The 22,982-nt window shown below is 40.9% G+C and overlaps 1 protein-coding gene across 2 annotated transcripts in view; it reads left to right on the top strand.

The window, feature by feature from the left end:
* LOC131471939 (raftlin-like) overlaps positions 1-22,982 on the top strand; it is a 246,786-nt gene that overhangs the window by 163,715 nt on the left and 60,089 nt on the right. For both annotated transcript variants that reach the window (XM_058648756.1, XM_058648757.1), the window contains one exon: positions 15,976-16,153. In XM_058648756.1, coding sequence (XP_058504739.1) covers positions 15,976-16,153 — 178 coding nt within the window. The remainder of the gene's footprint in view (positions 1-15,975; positions 16,154-22,982) is intronic.

Here is a 22,982-nt window from a genome sequence, read left to right as displayed (position 1 = left end):
TTTTTGGATTCATTTGTGAGTAGACCTTTATTAACTTTAAAAAAAACATAAAATATTCTTACAGTCAACTGTATTTGCCTCAAATCTTATTAGTTTTTGCCAAGATTATGATTTTTCACCAACTCTAGTTCCAGTTTCTTCCCGTTAATTCCTTTGGAAAGTCTATAATTTTGAAGATTGACAACCTGAATTTTGCAGCCCCCTAATTTGAGCAGAAATGCTCTTAATCAGATTGTGAAGTGGTCTTCACACAATGGACCAAACTCCATTTTAAATAATGAATTCTCCGTCTTTACAGAGGCTTTACTGTTTCACTGTGTGATATAAAATGAGTGAACACGTAATACTGAAATTTTTGATTTCTTGCCATATTTATTTTATAACAGTACTGGTCCAGTGGTTCTGTTATTTGTTTATTACCATGTTGTTTAGTAGAACATAGAACACATTTTTATTTTGTTTTTATTTCACTAATTATGTTTGTTATGTCTGTAGTAAGACAGTAAGATGCCTCTCTCCTTAGACTGCAAAACAAATCTACGTACAAGTACAAATACAGGGGATTTGATTGGGTCTCGTCGGGTCCACATGGGCTCAGGTTTGTGTTTCAAGCGTCTAGTCACAGATTAGAACATACAGTATATAGCACACTTTTGTGCAAAAATGAACAGTTCTAACCTGGATTCTTCTTCCTCTGACGTATGTCCTTAGACCTTCAGCTCCGTTCAGAAAAACCAGTCCAATGTTTCTTCGTCCAGGTCAATTCGGTGGCTGGTGTTTTGGGCAGTCGGTTACTACGTATTGTGGTGGATTCCCGGCGCTGTCCACGAGACCCCAAGTGTCCTACACTTGTCCTCAGGCAGTTGAGGGTTGTCCATTACTTGCGCACATGAAACAGGATTTTTAAAAGAACTAATGATCACTGCAAACATTAATGCTAATGGCTACGCCAAAGGCTGGAAGAGCGCGGGAGAAGAAGAACTGACAAAAACAAAGAAGTCTGCACGTTTATCTGGGAGTGAATGCCAATTAAACTCATTCCCACTAGTGGGGAAAACCAGTTTAAACCCCAGGATTAGACTGGATTTCTTTTCTTTTTTTTATTTGATCAGTAGGAATGTGGTGTGTGTGTGTGTGTGTGTGAAGCGAGCAGACGAGCGAGCGAGCAACAGAAGTCATTAGGTGGATGTAAAAAGTGCAGCAAGTGTGTGAAAGTGTGTCCCTGAGCCACTGAGTGAATGAGTGATTAGTCATTTAAGTCAAAGGGGAATTAGGTGAATACGGCACATGTGTGTGTGAGTGTGAGAGAGAGACAGAGAGAGGCAGTGGTAGACTTGCCCAGTGACTCATTAGGTGGGTAATTAAGGCACAAAGCTTTGGCCCCAGGGCTCCAACGAGCTGCACTCTGAGCCCCAACTGCTAATGACGCGATCCTGGACCTTAGAGAGAGGCAGAGAGATGGATGGAGAGAGAGGGGAGGGAGGGAGAGAGAGAGACATTCACACAGTAGGTATCCAGACTGCTTCTAGCACAGAGAAGATGGAGGCATCAATACTGTTCACATTCACCAAGGACGTAACAAAAATAATAATAATAATACACAGTAAACTCAGCTTTAACTATTAAAAGAATAATGTGTGCATTAAAAAGTCACACAAACATGAAACATCACACAATTCATTGATAATAAGCTTCCAGCAGAGACACAATGGAAAAAAAATAAGATTTCAGCTCACCGACTAAAATCTAAACCTTCTTAAGAACCGCTCACTCTCGCTGCACCAAAGTCACAGCACACAGGTGTTGTTGATCCACTGCTGCCTCCATCACATGTGTCATCTTTGCAACTTCAGTAGTTAAAACAATCCTTTCTTCTGGTTTTGCCCACACGACACAAACGTATCCATGGAGTCAGACGCAGAGCAGGAAGCTCAACATTTATTATTTCCTCCATGGACTTTGGCATGGAAGAGTGAGCCGTTTACAGACTTGAGTTTCCACCAGAACTAAAGGGTTTTCTTCACAGTGAGAGAAGATGTTGTAGCCTTGAGTGGGTGCAGAGTTTATGACGTGAGCTTTGTGTTAAGTCTCTGAACTACTATAAACTGAACTATCCCTCAAATACCCCGTAATGCTCAAAATGTGACTTCATTTCCAAGTTTGAGTTTGAAAGATTCTGCATTTCATTATGTGGAACAACAACATAAAACACTTTAAAATAAAATTTAAAGATAATATTTTCACAGGGATGGTGAGAGTCACCGGAGGGTATTCATTGATTCATTAATTTATGTTCAGTTTAAATGCATTTTTCTTTTGTTTGGTCCATTTGTCGATGTCCTTTTTTTACTGCAGTTAATAACGTTCTATGTGAAGGAAGCTGGATAAAATATGAATATAAACAAGGGAGAAATGATGGGACTTGATGAGTCGAGACTTCTTCCCGCTCCTTTTTAATATTTATTGTGATAGATTTAACTGCGTGAGATACTATGAAAACTACCAGAGCAGGTGTCAGTCATGGGCGTTTTAATCAGTTTTGGCGGAGATAACATTTTGACCGGCGACTCATTTCTGACAGTGTTTTTTACCGTTTCTTCTCAGAGAAAGGGACATCCTGCCTGTCTCTGATTGGCCAGTGAGTCAGCCAATCACAGGCAGAGTAGGGCGGGACCACATTGCGTAGAATTATGAAGGATTAAAAAGACAAGAGAGAGAGAGAGTGCGAGTCAGGCGTACGGTTGACGTCGAAAACCGGGCTTTTAATCCGGAATGGACCGAGGCGTTCATGTTCATCCTTCCCTTAGGTAAGGATAAAAACTACTGCATAAGATATGAATAGAACAGTCGAAAATATAGAATGATTAAACGCTTTAATACTCTAGTTCATATTGTGACTTTGATTTGAAAACAATTCTACACTAAATGTTGGTTTTATACACAATTGTCGACCAATTGAGTTGTTTTTTGAGTGGTTTTGCTCTGTTGCCTCGAAACCAGACTCACGCGTACGGTCGAAGCACAGAAAGAGGTTAAGAGCAGAGGAGACCCTTTAAAGATTTTTCTCTCCTCTGAACACAGTGTGGGGAGTGAATGGATGGATGGAGGTGAGCTTTTAGGGGGTGGACAGCAGCTGCAAAAGCAGGAGCAGAGGAGAGTGGTGGACGGTGGGGCTGATTTCCAGCAGAGCTGGAGAATAAAAAAAAAAGTAAAGTGTAAATGTGCAGAGAAGCCAAGCAGAGAAAGTTCCCCCTCCTGTGGCAGAAGGAGTGAGAGGAATGGAAGGTGGAGGAGAGGAGGTGGGGGAAATAAGGGAGGTGTCGGCAGGGGAGGACAGAGGAGTTACTGGCATTTCCATTTTGAGCCTGTATCAAGGCTAATGACCGGAGGCAGGCTGCTGAGACCGAGCGAACGTGCTGCAGGTGGTCCTCGCAGGAGTGGAGAGCTCCTGAGGAGACTAAGGCCATTTTAATTGGACACTGAATAACGGTGTGACTACTTCAGAGGGAGACGAGAGCGGCGGTGATTTCAGGCTCCCAAAGGCCAGTGGCAGAACATTCATGTTGCACTGCTTTCATCGTGCCTTCATGAAGAAAGCTTTTCAGAGGTTGATTCCTGTTGGAGTTTATTTCTAATTCTGCACAGAGAATTACACGTGGCATCACAGAATAACTGATTGAATAATTTACAATAGTCATCTACACTAGCCTGGTGTTTTAGAACCCTAAAAACTGAGACATTTTAAAAACGCTGTGGCACAGTTTGGGTTTGATTGGTTCATGTTGGCGTTGACGTCACCTTCACCGATTCCTCACACGTCAAACACCAGTGTAGAAAGCGGAAAACGTCCAACGATGTCGGTGCACTTGGACTTCCACGACTCCCTGTCAACGTTTACATGTGTTTTTGTTTTATTTAAGTTTGTATTTAAGTGGGGCCACATGGCGGAGTAGTCGCCAGCACGGTTGCCGCACAGGAAGAAGGTTCCAGCTTCCTCCCACAGTCCAAAAACATGCAGAGGTTAATTGGTGATGGATTGGTCCCGCGAAGGACTGGTGACGTGTCCGGGGTGAACCCCCGCCTTACGCCCCTACGTCAGCTGGGATTGGCTCCAGCAGCCCCGCAACCCTCGTGTGGAGGATAAAGAAGTAGACAATGCATGAATGAGTGAGTGTATTAAAGTGTGTTGTTGAGGATTAGCTCAACTTCTGATGACACTTTGCTGTAACGCAGGTTTTTAGACACTGTGTCGCTAAAGTCTAAGGAGTCAAGCTATGACTCATTTGGTCTCTATCCTTCACATCACCATGGTCACCAACGGAAAAACCTTGGATGAACTTATAAAAAGGGTTGTTGTGGCTCCAAAAACCTGCCCAGCTGAACTGGTGTGTTTCCACTGGCTCAACTCGACGAGGTTCCAAGCGGGCTGAGGGCGATACGACGCGTGACGTTGTGATTGGTCAGAGGGCCTTCACAGGAAGATGAAGCTGAACAGTGCCGAACTGTAGATGAGTTAAAAAGACTTAACAATCCTAAAAATGTGGGTTAATTTCCAACAATTACCAGGGAAATGTGTAAAATCTCAATATTTAACAGAGGGGTTTGGTGTATTTAGTGGTTAGAGTCCGGCTCCGGTCATGGAGGAAGTACTGAACAAAAAGGTTTAATGAACTGATTCTAATGATTCAGTTACACTGAAAAACAACTGCTTTACAAGTCACGAGTCACTCGTGTGTGTGTGTGTGTGTAAAACCAAGTCACAGCAGTTTCTTGCAGCCGTGCAGTGATGACTCCGCCCACATCGAGTAGGTACTATTTTTGTAGTGGAAAACCAACCTAAACCGCGGCGTGCTGAGGCGAGATGAGGCGAGCTGGGACCATAGGTGTTTAAGGGGCTTAAAATGCATCACAAAGCTCGTATGAATGTCAGTGTCAACTGTTTTTTACTGTTTATAGAACATTTAAAATCACCTCATTTCACCAAAGGGCTGCACAGGCACAACAAATACACATCACATCTTTTGTGAGTGATAGTGTGTGGTCATAAATCTCACTACTACATAAAGCCACTACTTTAATTTCATACATAATCTTATTATATACTGTTATTATATCCTCATATTATTCGTTATATATCAGGGTTGGCATGACCAAAATAATACCTCAATAATGTTCAAGCTGCGGCCTGAAATGCAAGATTTATCTTGGCTGTAAAGCTGAATCCGGGCTGTTTTTCTCTGTCCTTCAATAGGAAATATGCGCCATATAAATACAGTAATATCTGTGTTCCGGGCTTTTATGATTTGTATTTTGTACGTAAATGACCTGCTGTACGCTATAATGTAAAGTTATATCTGCGGTGTTTCTCTGGATGAAGGATATTTTACACGTTGCAATGAAAATACCTCGGAAACTCTGCTCTGACTGAAATATTAAGGCTTAAAATTGTAGTTTTCTGTACAATTTCATGGATTTTTCAACTAATAGTTGACTAAATGTCTCAATATCTGCACTGCAACTGCATTGAAAATCCAGAAGAACACAATAGAGATGCAATCGTCTCTATGTGACGCAGATACTATAGTCGGCTCCGTTATAACAGTAAATACAATCTTCTCCTTGTTCCTCAGTGGCACACAGTTTCTCCCTCTTCCTCTTACACTAAACTTAAATCCACGCTGTCCTTGGAGACACCGCGTGCCAAGTATGAACACATCAGAGGCTAATTGAGCCATTACTATTAGCAGAAACAAACAATTCTCTTAATCACAGTGAGACGAGGCAATGTCACAGACGCAGAGACGCGGCGGATACGAACAGCGGGATCAAAAATCAGTCGCAGTGGGAGGATAATATATGCCCGGCTATTTTCTCCTCCACCTCATGCAAATGTGGTCAAACCAATTCTGGCAGAGGTGGCACAGGACACGTCTCTGTGTGTATGTGAGGCCCTTCAATCTCTCAGCTTATTAATTTCATATTTACCTATTTATTCCTCGGATGTGTTGAGTGATGGAAATGCAGCTCGCAAGGCAGACGGATTTAAAAGGGAGACGTGAGCTCTTGTCGGAGGCAGGATTCCAATTCAGAGTTCAGAGACGGATCCTGGTTTAGAAAAGTTTTTCATTTCACAATACTGAAAATATGTTTACGAGGCGGGTTTAAACACTTCTCTTCGCCTTCAGTGACTCTTCACTCGTTTTGCAACCAGGCTCCTACTGGAAGATGTCAATCATACCGATGTTCCTTCCTATGAAACTGGCATCGTTTTCATTTGAGGAAAACCTGTAACCTTCACTTCTCTAGAACATGTTCACTGATGTTATGAATCCAGTGACATTTTCCCGTGGAGTTCCTTTCAAATGGAGTAGTGGAGTAGCCCCCTAGTGGCTGGTTTAGATGATCCTTGCTAACTAGTTGGCCTCACTGAGCAAACCGCGTTTGAGTGATTCTGCTGTAAAAGGTCCACTGTGTAACGTCTGTCGCCCCCTTGAGGAACCCTGAGTACACTGCAGATGTCTCTCCACAAAGTATACTTCAGTTTCCCACCTTCAATTTGAGTTTTTCTGTCTTTCACCTTTTTCTCTACAGACCTCCCCCTTGTGTCTAACTCTTTATCCTCACTGTGGTAAAAACTCACTGCTAATGCTCTCCCCTCCTCCCTTCCCCTCTCCTGGCCATGTGCATTTCATCCACTGAGTCGTTGAGCGAAACAGCAAAAATTTGCCATCCCTCGTTTCATCTTCTTTACCACAGTGACTCCGAAGCTGTTAAATCGGGGTAGAATTAACTTTTTCCTCCACTTTCTTTCTAAATTTCCTCCCCTCTCTTTGTTGTTCTTCCTGCTCTTCAAACTCCACTCCACGTTTTGTGTCTCAGTCTCCTCCCTCCTGCAACCTTCACGGCATAAGTGCTATAGATATCTGATGTGTGTGGAGTTGTCTCGTGGTGTGTGCGACTGGCACAACAACAGCTTTTGTTGCATCCGCGCCACCTGGACTTTAACTCCTGTCAGGATCCAATCATTATTCTTGCAGAGCATGAAAACACGGTGTAAATAAATACGCAGGGACGTTTAAATCTGTTAAATCTTTTAAATTGTATCAGGGTTTCTAGTGGAAACGAGGGCCGCCGCTCGTTCTGTAGAGATGAGTCACTTTAAACATGTGCGCGGGTGTTTGTTGTTTGAACTCTGCCATGAGCGCGTGTTAAAGCAGCATGTTTACATCTTCACTTGTTAACAGGCTCCTTCACACGTTCATACACACATAAACACTTACTCTGACGGAACACTATATAACGTCGGGGTGAACTCGATTTGCATACGCTCACCTTAACCCGTTTTTATGTTTTTGCATCAGCAAATATGTCCACGCAGTCCGTCTGGCAGCTGTTCTCTCGTCTCCCATGATGCTCGTGGGCAGATGGAGTTGTCATGAACTTATTTACATTTACATTTATTTCTGAGCTCTTTAAGGGATTTCTCTTCCACAAGGTCTTAAAATGCGGAGGTTTAAAGTTCAGTGTTGACCTCAAAAGGGCAGTATAATATGATGGAACCTTCCAGATGAACCAGTATCAGTGATGCAAGGTTGTATATGATGTTGATGTTGCTTTAAAGGGTTGTTTCACCCATTTTATTTCACAAAATAATACACTGAATTAGGTAATGATAAAAATACTTAATACATAATATTACGACTTTATTCTAGTAATAATCCAAATTTTTTCTCACAATGTTACGACTTTATTCTCGTAATAATACAACTTTTTTATCGTAATATTACGAACTTTTTTCCTCGTAATATCATGACTTTTTAATATTACAACTTTATTCTCATAAAATTGACTTTATTCTCACAATATTAGGACTTTATTCTTGTAGCATTGCGACTTTATTCTCGTAATAGTCAGGCTTTTTTCTTGCAATTTTACAACTTTATTCTTTTGTATCGCACTTTTTTTAATATTATGACTTTATTCTCATAAAATGTACCTTCTTCTCGTAATATTATGACATTTTTAATATTATGACTTTATTCCCTGAAGTTACCCTGAACTTATTCTGACCTCTGACCTCTCATCCACCACAAAACGTCAAGCTGATGATTTTCCATCGTCTCATTAGCGCAAAGACACAATTATCACTCCCTCCTCGTGCGTTCATTCACGCTGCCCCTTCTTTCTTTTTTTTGCTCCCTTTAATGTTTAACACCGTCGTCTGTTTGATGACTCTTCACGAACACAATTTTCCAGAAAAAAACAATTTGTTAGTTGTCAGCCAGGAGCTCCCCTTTCTTTCCTCATTTGTTCCTCTTCTCTTTTTTTTTCCCCGAGCTCTTCTTCTGTTGATATGTGCAAGAAATTTTCTTCCAGGGTAAACAAAAATACACCACGAAAGACAAAGTAAAGTAATTGGCTGCCAGTGTGCCTCGTAACAGGTTCACCAGGCGCCTTCAAAGCCCCTTAATTTCTGCAGCATGAAACATCAGCGCTGACACGTGTGCACACGCAGCCGTTAGACGGCAGCTAATTTGCCATCAACAGCACAAACAAAGCGATTCTCCGTGGATAACGTGATTTCAGGGCAGAGTAAACATCTTTGCAACAACGTGAGATTCAAACAAAATAAATAAATTTGCACCGGGCAACACTTTGCTCTTGGGGACGGCATGACAAATAAAATTTGGTTTGATAAATAAACCTTGTGTATTTAAAGGCCTCTGGATGAAATTAATACCAGCTCACGCAGCGATTAAAGACGACTTCAGTTGCCAGCGGCTGCGTTGGCTCTGCTTAATTGAAACCATTCCTTATTTACTCATCTCAACTGCAGGGATGAGAGCGCAAAGCAAAGGCGGTTTCATTTCTTCCCACTTACTATTCACCGCCTCGTGAACTGTGCGCACACGCACCATAGCGTCCCTCCGGGGAGAGGACGCAGTGTTTATGTCGCGGCAAAATGAAGAGGGAAGGCAAATGAAAACAAAATCACCGATCATGCAGGGATTCATTCCGTCTCTTAAGGCAGCAACGGGGGGAAATTGGCGGGGGGGAGGAAGAGAAATATGTGTTTCACCAGTTTGTGTCGTCGACCTATTTCTTTGTGTTAATTCCCCTACGCCTTTTAACTTCTAAAGCTCTTGCGTTATGGTGTGACAGGACAGAGTGTGATTGAGAAATTTGGAAGAGTATTTTTAGCTCAAGCACTCACTTTCTCTGAGGGAACAGCATATGATTTTTTCCCCCTTCTCTTTCTTCTTTTGTCCTGGTTTCATTATGAACTTGTGGATTTTTTATTCTTTTTCTTTTTGCCTGGGAGGAAGAGTTAGAGCTGAATCGATCTGCTGTACATCTCAGGAGCGCTGCCTCGCTCCAGAAATCCTTTTCCACCTGTGTTGCAGTTCTGATGATGTGGAAGGCTGTAGTGCAGCCTGCTGACAGCGTCATGCCGAGCTATTGTGTTCTGCACAAAATGACCGTGCAGTGTCACACATTTGAGCTTTGGCTGGATTTTTCTGCCAGAGGGAAAAGCAAGGTGTAAAGAAAAAAATACAGTTTTATTATTCCTATAAAGAATAAGATTTAGGATTTTTCTTTAATTTATAGCTTTATTTTGTGTTTATTTTACTTCCATTATGTCTTTGTTTTTTACATGTCTGTTACTCTACTTTTTAAATTTTAAATAAAAGAAACTAAAATAAAATAAATTTAAATTAAATAGACACAATTTAAAGGTTTTATTTACCTACCTACCTTCTTTACTATGTACCTACCAACTAAATACCTATCTACCGACCTTATTACGTATCTAATTACCTTACCTTCCTACTACCCACCTAGACACCTACCTATGTGTACCTGCCCATTGCATACCTATCTAATTACCTACCTATCTACCTTATTACGTACCTACCTATCCTACTATGTACCTTCCTACCTCACTATGTATCTACCTACCTTACCATGTACCTTCCTACTATATACATACCTTACTATGTACCTTCTTCTACCTACCTATCTTACTGTGTACCTTACTACATCCCTACCTATATAAATATGTGCCTACCTACAACATACAATTCTATTTACCTACCACATATCTATCTATCTATCTATCTATCTATCTATCTATCTATATATATATCTGTCTGTCTGTCTGTCTGTCTGTCTGTCAGTATGAACTTAATAAATCACTCACACACATTAATAACAGCAGATCTGCATCTCAGGAGCTTGTTGGCTGTGAGACGCTTCCATTGTCGAGACCATGTGTAACGGATTACACAGATGAAATGCAGAACAGCTTCACAGGCACAACATCAAACCAGCTACAACACTCAACTGGTGCGAGACTGTGTTTGACTGACCTGAGTTTGGCTCACGGTGCCTTCATGTTGAACTTCTGAGGAACGAAAAGCCCGCTCCTCACGCAACATGAAATCATTATCCACACAATGATCGTGACGTTAGCCATAAAAGTGAACATTAAAGTTAAGGTCTTTGAGACATTTCAGGCACACTGTTATAGAAGACATAGTTAGTTGTCAAGTGCTGTGAAACGAGCAGGAGGCTCAGTCTCGTTTAGGTGCAAACATCTCAGAGGAATCATCAACAAAACAGTAGACTCAATGATAGGAGTTTCTGATGCGGCAGCAATCTGCTTTCTTTAAACTATCCTTACTGCGGTCTTTACGAGGAGGAGAAAAGCACCAACCAGGAAAATAATAAACACAGCATGAAAGTGTGAGAAATACAGGATTCACATGTTGAACTTTCAGGAGAGGATATAAGATGCATTTAATGACCCTGGTAAATTTCACTCCACTTCTTCGGAGTTGACATGCAAGAGCAGCTACAAGATGCATTCAAGAAACCTCATACATTTCATCATTCTGCGAACACACATGCAGTCCGCTCAACAAATGTTGCTGCCATTGTGGTAAAATTATTTCAGTGGAAAAGATAGAAAACGTGTTTAATCAATGTAGTCATTGTTAAAAGATAGTTCTCTTTAGTATATTTTAGTCACTTCAAATTATTACTTATTTTATAATCAAATAATTAAATTTAATTTAAAAATGTATGCCCATCCAATAGATGAATCAAAGTAGTAGTACAATAAGACAAATACACCCTGAGGTTTATCAATTACCCATTTTCCACCAGCATTTCCAGAAACTTTCATTACTAGGAATTTATTATCCTAGGGAATAAAATCCCGGTAATCTGTGTGGATTACATTTCCACAAAATGACACTTGGTCGTTTCTTGTCGTCGAGTCAAAGTCCAGATGAACTTCCTTCTTAGCAAATCACTGGCTGCAAAATGTGCTCCACCAATCAGCGTTGTTCAGCCCCGCCCCTCTAGAGCTCCTGGTAATCTGAAAAGTCCGTAGTTGCTTCTTTCAGGGAGAGTTTGGGGTCGAGGGAAAGTTTTTCCCCGGGTAATTTCGGTGGAAACGTGGTTTTGGTAGAAAAGGGGCTAAAGAAAGTTTAAAGCAATCAAACTATCATCATCAAAAACCATTGTACATTAAAGCTCAGAAACATGAGTATTCATGACCCTGCATTTAGTCCTCGGATGTGAAATTCTTTGATTAAAGCTAATGACAAATTTGTCTCTAAATACAACTTGAAAGCAACTTTCTATTATTAGATTTCCCAAAGTCCAGAGAGAACAGACACGAACAGAAAGCATCGTCTGCCGCCGCCGCTCGCCCTCGGTCTGACCTCCCATTTGACTCGCTGTACTTGGACTTTTCCCACAAATCCGAACCCGTTCGCCCTGCATAGTTTCATTGACACTAATTAGCCGAAGCCACATTTCCCACGTCTTGTGACAGCTTGTACAGACAACCAGACCATGCTACCCCTCCTCCTCCTCCTCCTCCTGCCCTCCCTACTTCCCCCATCGGTCTGCATCCAGCTCTTTGTCTTGGCACTCTCCCACACACCCCAGCTGTTTGGCCTGCACTAAATATCACCTCGTACAGTGAGCTGCTGCAATCCCAGCCACCACAAACCCAAGTCCCAATCATAGTCTATAACTTGACCCTCTCTTTTTTAATAACGTGACCTCTTTCTTACTCCATATTGTTCCCCTTCTCGTACCATAAAAACACGCCTCACCACAATGCCAATAATCCATTGAATAATCTATTGCCGCTCAAACTCGTGGCCAGAAACCAAAGCCTTATTCTTTTTTGCCTTACTTCTTTGTTGGAAATGTTGAGTCAGCGATTTCCATTTATTGTTTTCCTGCCATGATTTGGTCGCTATCGCCTACATTTTTTCAGCCAACTTCAACAATTCATACATCAAAATGTCCAGCGCAATCAGGACATTCCTGCTAACAATACATCATTTTCCTGCAATTTATACTTTTGAATGATTTATCTTTTTCTCTGCCAGTTGTTTTTATGTCTGGAACCCTTGTCTGCCTTCCTGAAGTGTGGGAGGTGGTGTAGTGTCCAAAAAAATTGGCGGAAACAGGAAAAACAGTGGAGAATTGCTGACTTAGCATTCCAACAATTGAGGTTAGCACCCAAAAAAGGCAATAAAGAGCAGGAAAGCAATAATTGGACATACGCAACATCCACAACTTCCTTTTCTCTATAAATACACTGCCAATATTTTTTGATCACATTTTTGGACCTTGAACCTGCACCAACACATGTGAAATGTTTGCTCCAAATTCAGAAACGTGAAAAAATGATCATGTGGTGTGGGTACATTCAGATTTTGTGTACTAAATATAATTTCTGAAACATTTATTTTTCTCTATTCTATGAGTGGAGAGGGACAACGCTCTCATCTCCATTTGATCTGGGTTGCTGTGGCAACTGTCGTTGGGGATTTTTAATCTGCCTTTCCCCAGATTAAAGGCAACCTACTCAACAATCTACTCTCAACAAATTCTAGTTTACACGAACGTTGGTACCTTGTATTCACCTTTTTTCTTCTATTTTATATTATTCTTTGACTCTGTATCTATGTACCTTAGCTTTGTTTGAACTAGTGCACACAATTTAATTTTATACATGTAATAATGACAACAAAGTTATCTGGAACCAAGCTCCCTATTTCCAAATATAATTGCTCCAATTCCCGAACCTGAGCCACTTTCTGCTCCTTGTGTCATTACCATGCGTCCTGATTGGTTGATGCTGCCTGACAGAAGCTTAGTGTGGCTTGTTGCTCCCCAAATGAGACCATCACTTGCAGCTGTCTCCTGCAGGTCTATCCCCTGAAGAGAGAGAGCGACAGAAAGAGGTTCTTTTTTTTTTTTTACCCATACCCCATCTTTTGCTTTTCTGTTTAAAACACAGCTGGCCACGCACACACACTGATCGCAGCTCATGAATATCAGACCCTCCTCCGCTCTGCTTGGACATGTAAGTCGAGCCGAGAGGGGGAATCAAAGTGAGTGTCAGAATAAAGAGCTGCTGTGATGCGGAGTCTAAGCAATCAGCTCTGATTGGATTTTCATCCAATCTTATTAACTCTCAGATTGAACGGATAGAGTGAAAAGTGAGATGCTAATTGCGAAAACAAACTGGGAATGACTCAAAAGAAGTCACTGTCACTATCTGAATTGCAAATCTTAATGTAGCCTGGTGCAATTTTATGAATGACACTAGACAGAGGGGACAGTCTCCAGGGATGTTACACTCACCAGCCACTTTATAAGTTATACAAACATCTTATAAATTGGCAGGAGCGGCACCTGGTGAGGTCTTCTGCTGCTGTAGTTCATCTGCTTCAAGGCATTCAGAGATGGTCTTCTGCATAACTTTGCATAACATAAGTCACTGAATAAGTACGAACTGAACTTGACTATTTACAGAGAGGAAGGTCCTCCAGACATGTCTTAAAGAGACCGCTTTGTGAAATGTTTTTTAAGAAATGTCCAAGAAATATCTTCAAGAAACGTCTCCAAGATACATCTTCAAGAAATGTCTCCAACAAACACTTCCAAGAATTGTCTTCAAGAAACATGTCCAAGAAATCTATAAGAAACGTCTTCAAGAAAAATCTTCAACAATTTACAAATCCAGTTCCCACTGATTCACTTACTTTTACATAACCATGACCTGGATGATAGAGAATCTACACCGACACCTTGGTTTTAAAATGTTTTTTGTAGTTGTTTGTATTTTGATGCCTTGCATTTCGATCAGTCTGGTCATTTACGCCAAGAGAACTTCTGCTCATTGGATATTTTGTCTTTTTTGGACCGTTTTCTGTAAAAACATGAAAATCCCCTTTTTTTTTTCCTGAAATACAATCTGATGCTTGGTTTGAACTTCAGCAGATGATGATGACCAAGCAGTTCAACTGAATAAAAGGGGAATTTATTGACTTTCCTCATAATTTCCTCCACTTCCTTCTTGAATATGTTGTCATTTGGAGATGAGATCAGATAACATCATCCTTTATTAGTCCCACAATAAGGACATTTACAGCGTTACAACAGCAGACAGTTAAAAATAAAAGTAAACAAAACTAAAATGTAAGCACTTTTATACAACTTTAACAATGTGTAACCAGAATACAGTATCTACAACATATTGTACAGGGTAGACACAGTTTTACATAGGATATTGCACTATTGGTCTATATTTTACAGAAGTTATGAAGTTAAAAGCCATTCAGCAACTTTAGTTTGAACATGGCCATTTTAACTGGGCTATTTATAGCCCACTGTGCTATCTCAGGAGTGCCTCATAGGAATTTTATTAAATTTGCTACAAACTTTCCCCACAGGCTCAATAATGAACTGACTGACTACATTTTTGTGGTGTCTTCACTCTTTCAAATTCCACATTTTGGAACCGCCTGAAGGAAATCTAATGACAAAGAATAATAATAAAAATAGAGTCATAGTCATTGTGGCTTCACAAAACACATTTTTGGCCATGAGTCCAAAAATTCCTACTTGTCCAAATGGTCAAAGGTCAACGTCGCTGTGCCAGCACAACATTCTGTTGAAGCGGTATTTTGAGCAATGCTGCGACTAAGCTGCATTTTTTTAGTTTGCCCACTACAATTTTGCTTCTCTCCCAGTTTGTAGCCGCTGCATCTTTGTTGTACTTCATTGTTCCGTTTGTAAGGTCAAGCTCTACCAGAGCGGTTTCTATGGTAATCAAGACCTCTTACATGAATTACACAAAAGAAATGGAAGAGAGGCTAACTGCTGTGAAAATGGCCGTAATATGCGTCATTTGTATGCAGTGACAGAAAGAGAACTGTGGTGGGAAATGGTTTTCATGTGGTTTTTTTCCCTTTTTCGCCGCTTTGTTTCAGAATCGTCTAAAACTGCATGTACTGCATACCTCCCGCTGCCTGGATGATTCACAATCCGTGCGAAATTATTCTTGCTAACATTTTGTATGCGCTGTAAATGTCATATATTTGGGTACAATAGAGGGAATGACCCAAATGTACTGGCAGAATGGGAATCATTTAATTTAATTTAGTGGCTTCAATAAAATGTCATGATAATTAAAGTTTTCTACCCTTTCTGCAGACATGAAGAAAAGGGTCATGGGACCAAAAATGGTTCTCTATTGTTGTTTAGCATCTTTCTTATTGCTTTTGTCAATGTAAAATGGTGCCTCATGTAATGTAATATAAAATACATTTCATTTATAGTTCATCTCAGTTGTTCTAAATGCCAACAGAGACAATTTCTCTCTTGTTATAATAGCAGTTACTACTATTGGGATTTGTTTAGAATAAATTTAGCATTATAAACATTATGATCTGCTACTGTATATATATAATAACCATGGCTGGCAGACAGGAATACAGAACATTTAAATATGAAGCACAGGAATAGAAAGTAAATGTCCTGCTTTGAAGTGTCTAAAGACAAGTTTTAGGACAAGCAGCTCATCAGTTTTGAGAAACAAACTGGTATATAAAAATACTTGTCTCACTCACTTTCCCTCCATGTTTTGGTGTCTCTCAGGTGGGACGTCCACACTGCGTCTCTCGTCGGTGCGAGAGCTGCCGTGTCAGCTGCAGGAACTTTACCAGCAGGGGTTTGTTCTGGCGTCCGTTCACCCGTTCATCCATCCGTGTGGTCCAGAATCCAACAGCCCACCACACCAGCTCTACCGGGCCATACTGGTCCGACTCAACGATGGGTAAGAGCCAGGAGACTTCCTGACATATATGTGTAGCTGAAGCTACTGTCACTGAAACACTTGGGGTTCTGTGTTTAAAAGCTCTATACTGTGACAGTTTTCTGACAGTCAATCAGGAGCTGGAAATCAAGGAAGAAACTGCTTAGATAAATGCAAAAACATTAGTGAGGTAACATAGGGTGGAAAAGTCAACATCACTGACAAAACAATGCAAGTGATACTTTAAGTCCTTTAAAGTGATAAAAAAAATATGTCTTCTGACTTCTGACGTCTGTCATCCTACAAGAAAATGTGTTATTAACCACTATGCCAAATTTGGATGATTGAAAAAGTCAGTTACTGATCAACATTTGGTTTTTAAATCATGTTAAATACAGCTTTGTTCTCTGAAACACTGGAGCTTTTCGGGACTCTACATTGACCTCCATTCATTTGAACAGACTAAATAAAACCTTATCACTAACCTTAACCTGAACCCTTAATGCTAACCCTAGCCTCAAACTAACCACAGTACAAATCTTAGCCCTAACCTTGAACCAGTTTCTCAGAAAAGAGGTTCTGCCTCATTAGGACCAGCTTTTGGTCTCCATGAGCACTACTGGTCATGAGTGGATTTAGGTTATGATGGTTAAGAGGTTTAGGGAATGCATTATGTCAATGATGTGTCCCCACTAACATATAAAAACAAGTTTGTGTATGTGTGTGCATTCTTGTATTGGGGCTTTGTGAGGACCAAAAATCGTATAAATCATAATGGACTGAGGACTTTTGGCAAAGTGAGGACATTTGGCTGTTCCTCACATCTTTAAAGGGCTTTTTGGGGGTTAAGACCTGGTTTTAATTGTTAGGGTTAGAAATGGTATAGGTTAGGGTTAGGCACTTGGTTGATAGTTAGGGCAAGGGGTCAGGGAATGTGTGTGTGTGTGTGTTCTGGGGCACTGATAAGTCAGGCTGGACTGAATGACTGCAAAAGCATATTTGTAGTAATGATGTATAATGATCTTTACTTATGTAGCGCTTCGCAAAACAAAGTTGCAAAGTGCTTCACAAATAAAACATAAATAAAGAGAAACACAGTAATAAAAGCAAACAATAAAGAGTACAGCTAACCATAGCAAATAATAAAAACTAAATGGGGAAAGGCAGAACAATGAAAGTACATTTTACGTTTTGATTAAGAGGAAGCTCCTGACGCTGCCTGTCGTATTTCCTCTGGCAGAGTCCACTTCCAGAGTCTTGCAGTTTGTCCCCCTTTTGTTTTTAGACAATAGTGGAAAGAGTTAAAAGGCTTCTGTTAGAGAATCTCAAAGTATACAACCAGGGTTATATGTGGATAAATGATCGCTAATACCCTGAGAGGCCAATAAGTGCTTTGTATGTAATTTAAGAAATATGTTTTAATCAATTATGGTGGCCACTGTAAAGAGGAAAACAAAATATCAAATAAATAAATAAGAACGTCCAATCAGGTCACAAATGTATCCATATTTGTACCAGCTAATGGTTTAACCCACATTTTGGGCAATATTTTACCAAAATGTTCTTTTAATGCATTGTCTTTTACTCAATTAAAATAGTAAAATGCATAAATGAATATTGAACACGGCAGTGTTGCGGAGGAAAAAAACTCTCATATTCATCGGGGATGACCAAAGGAAGTTGCTCTTATTAAACGTAATGCATTTTACTCAAAAAACAAAACAAAGACGAGGGCCTGGTGCTCAGGCAGTCATGTTTTCTGGGGGCCTCAGATGTCTTAGCTCGACCCCCTGGGAATACGACCTTTGTTATCACAATATGATGTAGCCATTACAGTCACTTAAGAAAAACATGCTGAGATTACTAATGCACCTTAATTGGTGTCATTATGCAGAAAGAAAGAAAAAAAAATGTGGTGGGAATCAGATGCTGCTTTATCTTAATGTTCATAACGGCCTGAAAATTATGTCAAGGCTGGTTGGTATATGTGACATTAGTGCTGAAATAACAGCCAGTGCAAACGCGTTTCCACCTAAACAAACATCAGAGGTTCATTTAGCATTTCATATCTGTTGTTCGACCTTTTGTTTCGGAGCCTCACAACATCTGCTCGTGGCTTGTGTGGGCAGCTGTACTGGATGTGAATCAGCAGTAATCTCAATTCGCTATCGCCAGCTCTTTTCGATTCTACAGCCAGAAGCGTCTGTGTGGCCCAAAGTCACCCCCGCCACCCCCTGCGTTTGCCCTCCAGCTCTCCTCTTGTCAACTGTGAGGGAGGAGGGGGGGGGGGTTGGTGTGCACTGTCAAGGGTGTGAGGGCACGACGCCAGGGAGCGGCTCCGACTGTGTTTGAAGGACATGGAGGAGTGGTGATGAATCTGACATCTTTTTGTCCGCTCGGAATCCTTCTCCTTTTAGAGAATTCTGAATGTGTCCGATAGCCCCACGGGTCATAAAACCCAATCCTGTCATTCAACACCACGCAATGTAAAGTCAGTTCAGGTAAAAAAAACCCACAACATTTGGAAATCCCAGTGGGAGATCTGTCTGGCTCTGAAGCCCAGGTCGACTTGGACGTGTGTGTGTCTTAAGATCCATCTCTCCCTCTCATCTTTTCTAAGCTTCACATAACAAACTTTAACTTTGTGTAATGGCAAATACTTTTCCTGTGTCCATTTCGTTGCCGTTAACACACAGAGAGGAGTGGTGATCTTACACAGAGCCCTTGTGTAGTGTTCCTTACCTGTGCATCTAAAGCACCACCTGGGTTGTTTGTTGGCTTCTCCCTCTCTAGGGGTTGCCACAGTGGATTATCTGCTTTTTATAGTAATCCGCATATTTGATTTGGCAAATGTTTTACACCAGCTGCCTTTCCTGATGCAAATCCCCCCCCCATTGTATACTAGATGCGGCCCTTGGGTTCTGTTTAGAGTGTCCAGTTAACCCTAATTGGCTACCTTGCTCAGAGGCACCTCCAAATACAAGCCAAGTTCCCTTTCCACTAGGCCATGGGCTGCCATCCCTCCTGAAGCCAGTATCGAATAGCCAGCAGGGAGTTCCTAGGACTGTGCTGTTCTGAACATAGTTCCCAAATGTTGTTCCTGGAATCTGTTGTAACCACCTTCTCTCCCTGCAGTTTGGGGGTTACGTCTATGAAACATGCAGAGGTTAATTTGCCCGTGTGAGTGTTTGAGTGAGTGGTTGTTCATCTCCATGTTTGCCCTGCGATGGACTGGCTTTCTTGTCCAGGGTGTACCCCACCTTTCCCCCTTTGTCAGCTGGGATTGGCATCAGAGGTATGATTAATCAGATTAAGCAGGCTACAGGCTCAGCGATAAGAAGTGAACCAATGTTGTAAGATTAAACTCAAAGTGAGCTTGAAGACTACACATCCTGATGGAAGTGCAGGCCTCTGGTGTCCAATATGATACTACAAAAAAAACAACGTATATAAACAAAGTGTGGCATGCTGGCAATTACCACAAATGGCTCTTACAGTGTGTTTACCATTAACGTATATAAATGGCCTATAAGTGAGGGACATTGTTGAGGATAAATCAGACGCTGCTCTTCCTCCTCCACACTTAAAGTGACATGTCTGAATTACGGCAAACCATTCCTGTAATGCCTGCACTGCTGAGCATAAACACAATGACGCCGCTGCTAATCTTCATTGACATTTCAGTCCTTTAGCTAACGCACTCACCCACAGCGACAGTACATTAACAAAAAACCAATACCCGATATAACAAGCAGCCAAAGGCTGTAATAATCAGAGCTGCTGCAAACAAAGAGCAATCATGTAAGAAAAACAACACCAAAGAGGGAGAACGTCTGGGTTGTTGTTGTTGTTGTTGTTGTCTGAAATGAAGGACAATGAACAGAGAACTTAATCTTATTAGATCCTTTTGGAGTAAAATATGATTAATACAAACAGCAAACAATACTAAAAATAAAAGTCAAATAATAAATAGTAAATAAAAAAGAAGCAATAAAGAAATTGCTTTGTACAAATGTAATTTAAATTCTTGTCAACTGTCTCCTTCTATAGTTCCTTATCTCCGTCGCCTGTTTTCTTCCATTTAGCAGAAACCTTGCGCTTTTTTTCATGTCTTACAACACGAGATGTAGTTTCTCTGATGATTCATCAAGTTAAACGAGACAACCTTATTTGGGTTCCTCAGACTTTCTGTTTTATCATAATGGTATTTAATTTTGAGTTGGGCAATGACAGCCGTTAAGATATTTCCTGCTTACTATAAATCACCTGACAGTCCCAGAAAGACTGGGAGGGAGAAAAAAAAGTATTTTAAAGACGTGTTGCTTCAGCTTATTTGAGATATTTCTGTTCCCAGGACAGTATTTCAACACAAGAGCTGCCTGTTGGTCTCACAACTCTGACAGCAAATCTAGGAGAACTCTCGCTATCAACATTTTGAAGTTTGAAGTTATTTAGTGGCATCAGTCAAATTTGAGTTTTAGTTTTGCCAAATTTGTTTTCTTGGTTCAAATCCCAGTTCTTTCTGCATGTTTTTCTCCTCCGCTTCCTCAAACGGTCCAAAGACATGCAGGTTGGCGTTAGGTCAGTTGGAGGCTGTAACTAGAAATAAAGACATTTCACTATGAAGTGAAAGTTTTCCCATAATTTGCTAACTTTAAATGAACTAAATTCATTTGGATGTTCCCAGTTTCTTTTTCAATGAATGTGATAGGTTTAGTCTTGTGACATCATCCAGGGTGAACACTTCCTCTCACCAAATGTTATCTGGGATTAGCTCCAGCTTCCCCCACCTCTCTCATAACCAGCGTGGGTAAAAGGATGAATGGTTTCCAGCTTCTTGTGGCCCAGTTTCGGCCTGTACCTGACATTTGGTCTGGCCCACATCCTTCCGTGGAATGATGGCTCTGCTCCCGTTTGCCAGATCTGGGCTACACGCTGGCCACTGCATCACCACATGTCAGTGATTGTGCCACATCTTTACCAAAGGTGGCCCACATTTGTCTGAAGATATCTGGCCCATATTTATTATTTATGACGTGGCCCATTTTAGGGTGACATCCAGATTACACATTGCCCAGAATACCACAACAAAAGACCCACATTTGTTTTTAGGATATTCAAGCCACATTTGCCATTTTGTCTGGGCCAGATGAAAGCCAGCATCGCCGCATTATTGCCAGAAGTCGCCCACATCCGGATGCTTTCTGGGATGGATGGGCATTTTAACTGAAAAGGATATTGTCCAACAAACCTCAAAACTAAAGATGAACCAACATAGAAAACCACGCTGTAATATCAGCGTTGGTAAACACCCTGCCACATATCATGAAGCCGGCAACAGAGCTGAGCAGTGCTGCAGAAAACACCACTGTTGTGAGGACGTCCTGCTGTGGTTTTAATGCTAACATTATGTTGCCCTGTCTGAGCTGTCAGAGACAAAATCCTTCCCCCTGATTCTACAACAACACTACACCGCAGAATCAAACTGAAACCTCCAACGACTCCTTACATCCTGTAGCACTCAGACCTAGACTCAAAACTAAGCTAAAACACACCACATGTCCACGGGAATACAGAGACAGAAACAGCAGTTTCTTAGTAATGTACATTTTTAATGTACTCACAAACAGTCACACATCAGACTCTCATGTCCAGCCTGATTGTTGTCCTTATGATTACTGGTGTGCTCATGATACAACACCACACTCCCTCTGCTCTCACTGCCTCAAGATGCTGCTTGTCAGGAAAATAAACAAGGACTAAGGCTTTCTTTCTGAAGTGGAGAACAGACTTATTCCCCTTTAATTTATGGGCAACGTTATTACTGAGTGAATGAAATCCCAGTCTTTCATCACATAACAGATTTACATGGAATAATTAATCAATAATTAAGCCGAAAACTGTAAAAAAAACAAAAAACAGCATTACGCTGTTATGGTCCATTTAAGATGACATTCAAGCTGTTTTTGTAATGAATCATTTTTATATGATGATAAATGTGCAGCCTGTGGTGTTTTCCATCAGCTGCTATGGTGACAGAGATGGAGAGTGACATGCAACAATGGTCGTCGTCTAGACCTCCTCGCACACTCCGCTCCTTATTGTTTTCGGCTTTGTGCGATGGTGTGACATGAAAAGTCTTTACAGCATAGGCGACGGTAAAAGTGTATTAAAATCAATCTCAGAGTCTTTTGTGTTCATTATTTCTGTGGTGTAAAGTTCACCAGTAGGTGATTTTCAACTAAAATTGATCCAAATCTGAAAGAGAAAATCTTGAAAAGAGTATGTTTCTTACTGAAACATTCTTTGGATGTTATATTTTATGTTGCTGTTGACTGATAATAGTAGTTGACTGACTTTAAGCATAACGCAAATCAAGTCAACTGAGAGAAACAGACTTCTTTGCTCCTCTTCTAGACTCTGTTTTCAGCCTTTGAGAAGTCTGGGGGTTTTGTGTCAGTTCAGAGAGACGTTTTTTAAAACAAATGTCAGGTATTTCAAAGTATGAAGCTGCTGAATCTGTAGTGGGAAGTGGGAAACCTTAGTATTTAAAGAGGTGAGAATGAAACTTAAGAATCAACTATTTTTGCAGGCCTGCCCACTACAAATGTAACTTTTATATTTATGCTTCTTTTTATGGTTTCAATTCGTATCAAAATGACCGTCCGCGTCAGTCTATGGTTCCATGCATGCGTACTCACTTGTATTATGTGACTGCTGAGTTGTAAATCTGTTGGCAGTGGACCTTCTTGCTTAACCTCAAGCAAGTTTCCGTGGTCAGAACATCCGTCATTTGTACCAGGCAATGGGTTTTGTCATCTGCAAATGGGCAGATTCCGAAATTCACATC

Source organism: Solea solea, chromosome 13, assembly GCF_958295425.1.
Source record: "Solea solea chromosome 13, fSolSol10.1, whole genome shotgun sequence".
NCBI classification, from domain to species: domain Eukaryota; kingdom Metazoa; phylum Chordata; class Actinopteri; order Pleuronectiformes; family Soleidae; genus Solea; species Solea solea.
The sequence above is the reverse complement of the archived record's forward strand: the minus strand, read 5'-3'. Positions and strand labels throughout refer to the sequence as shown.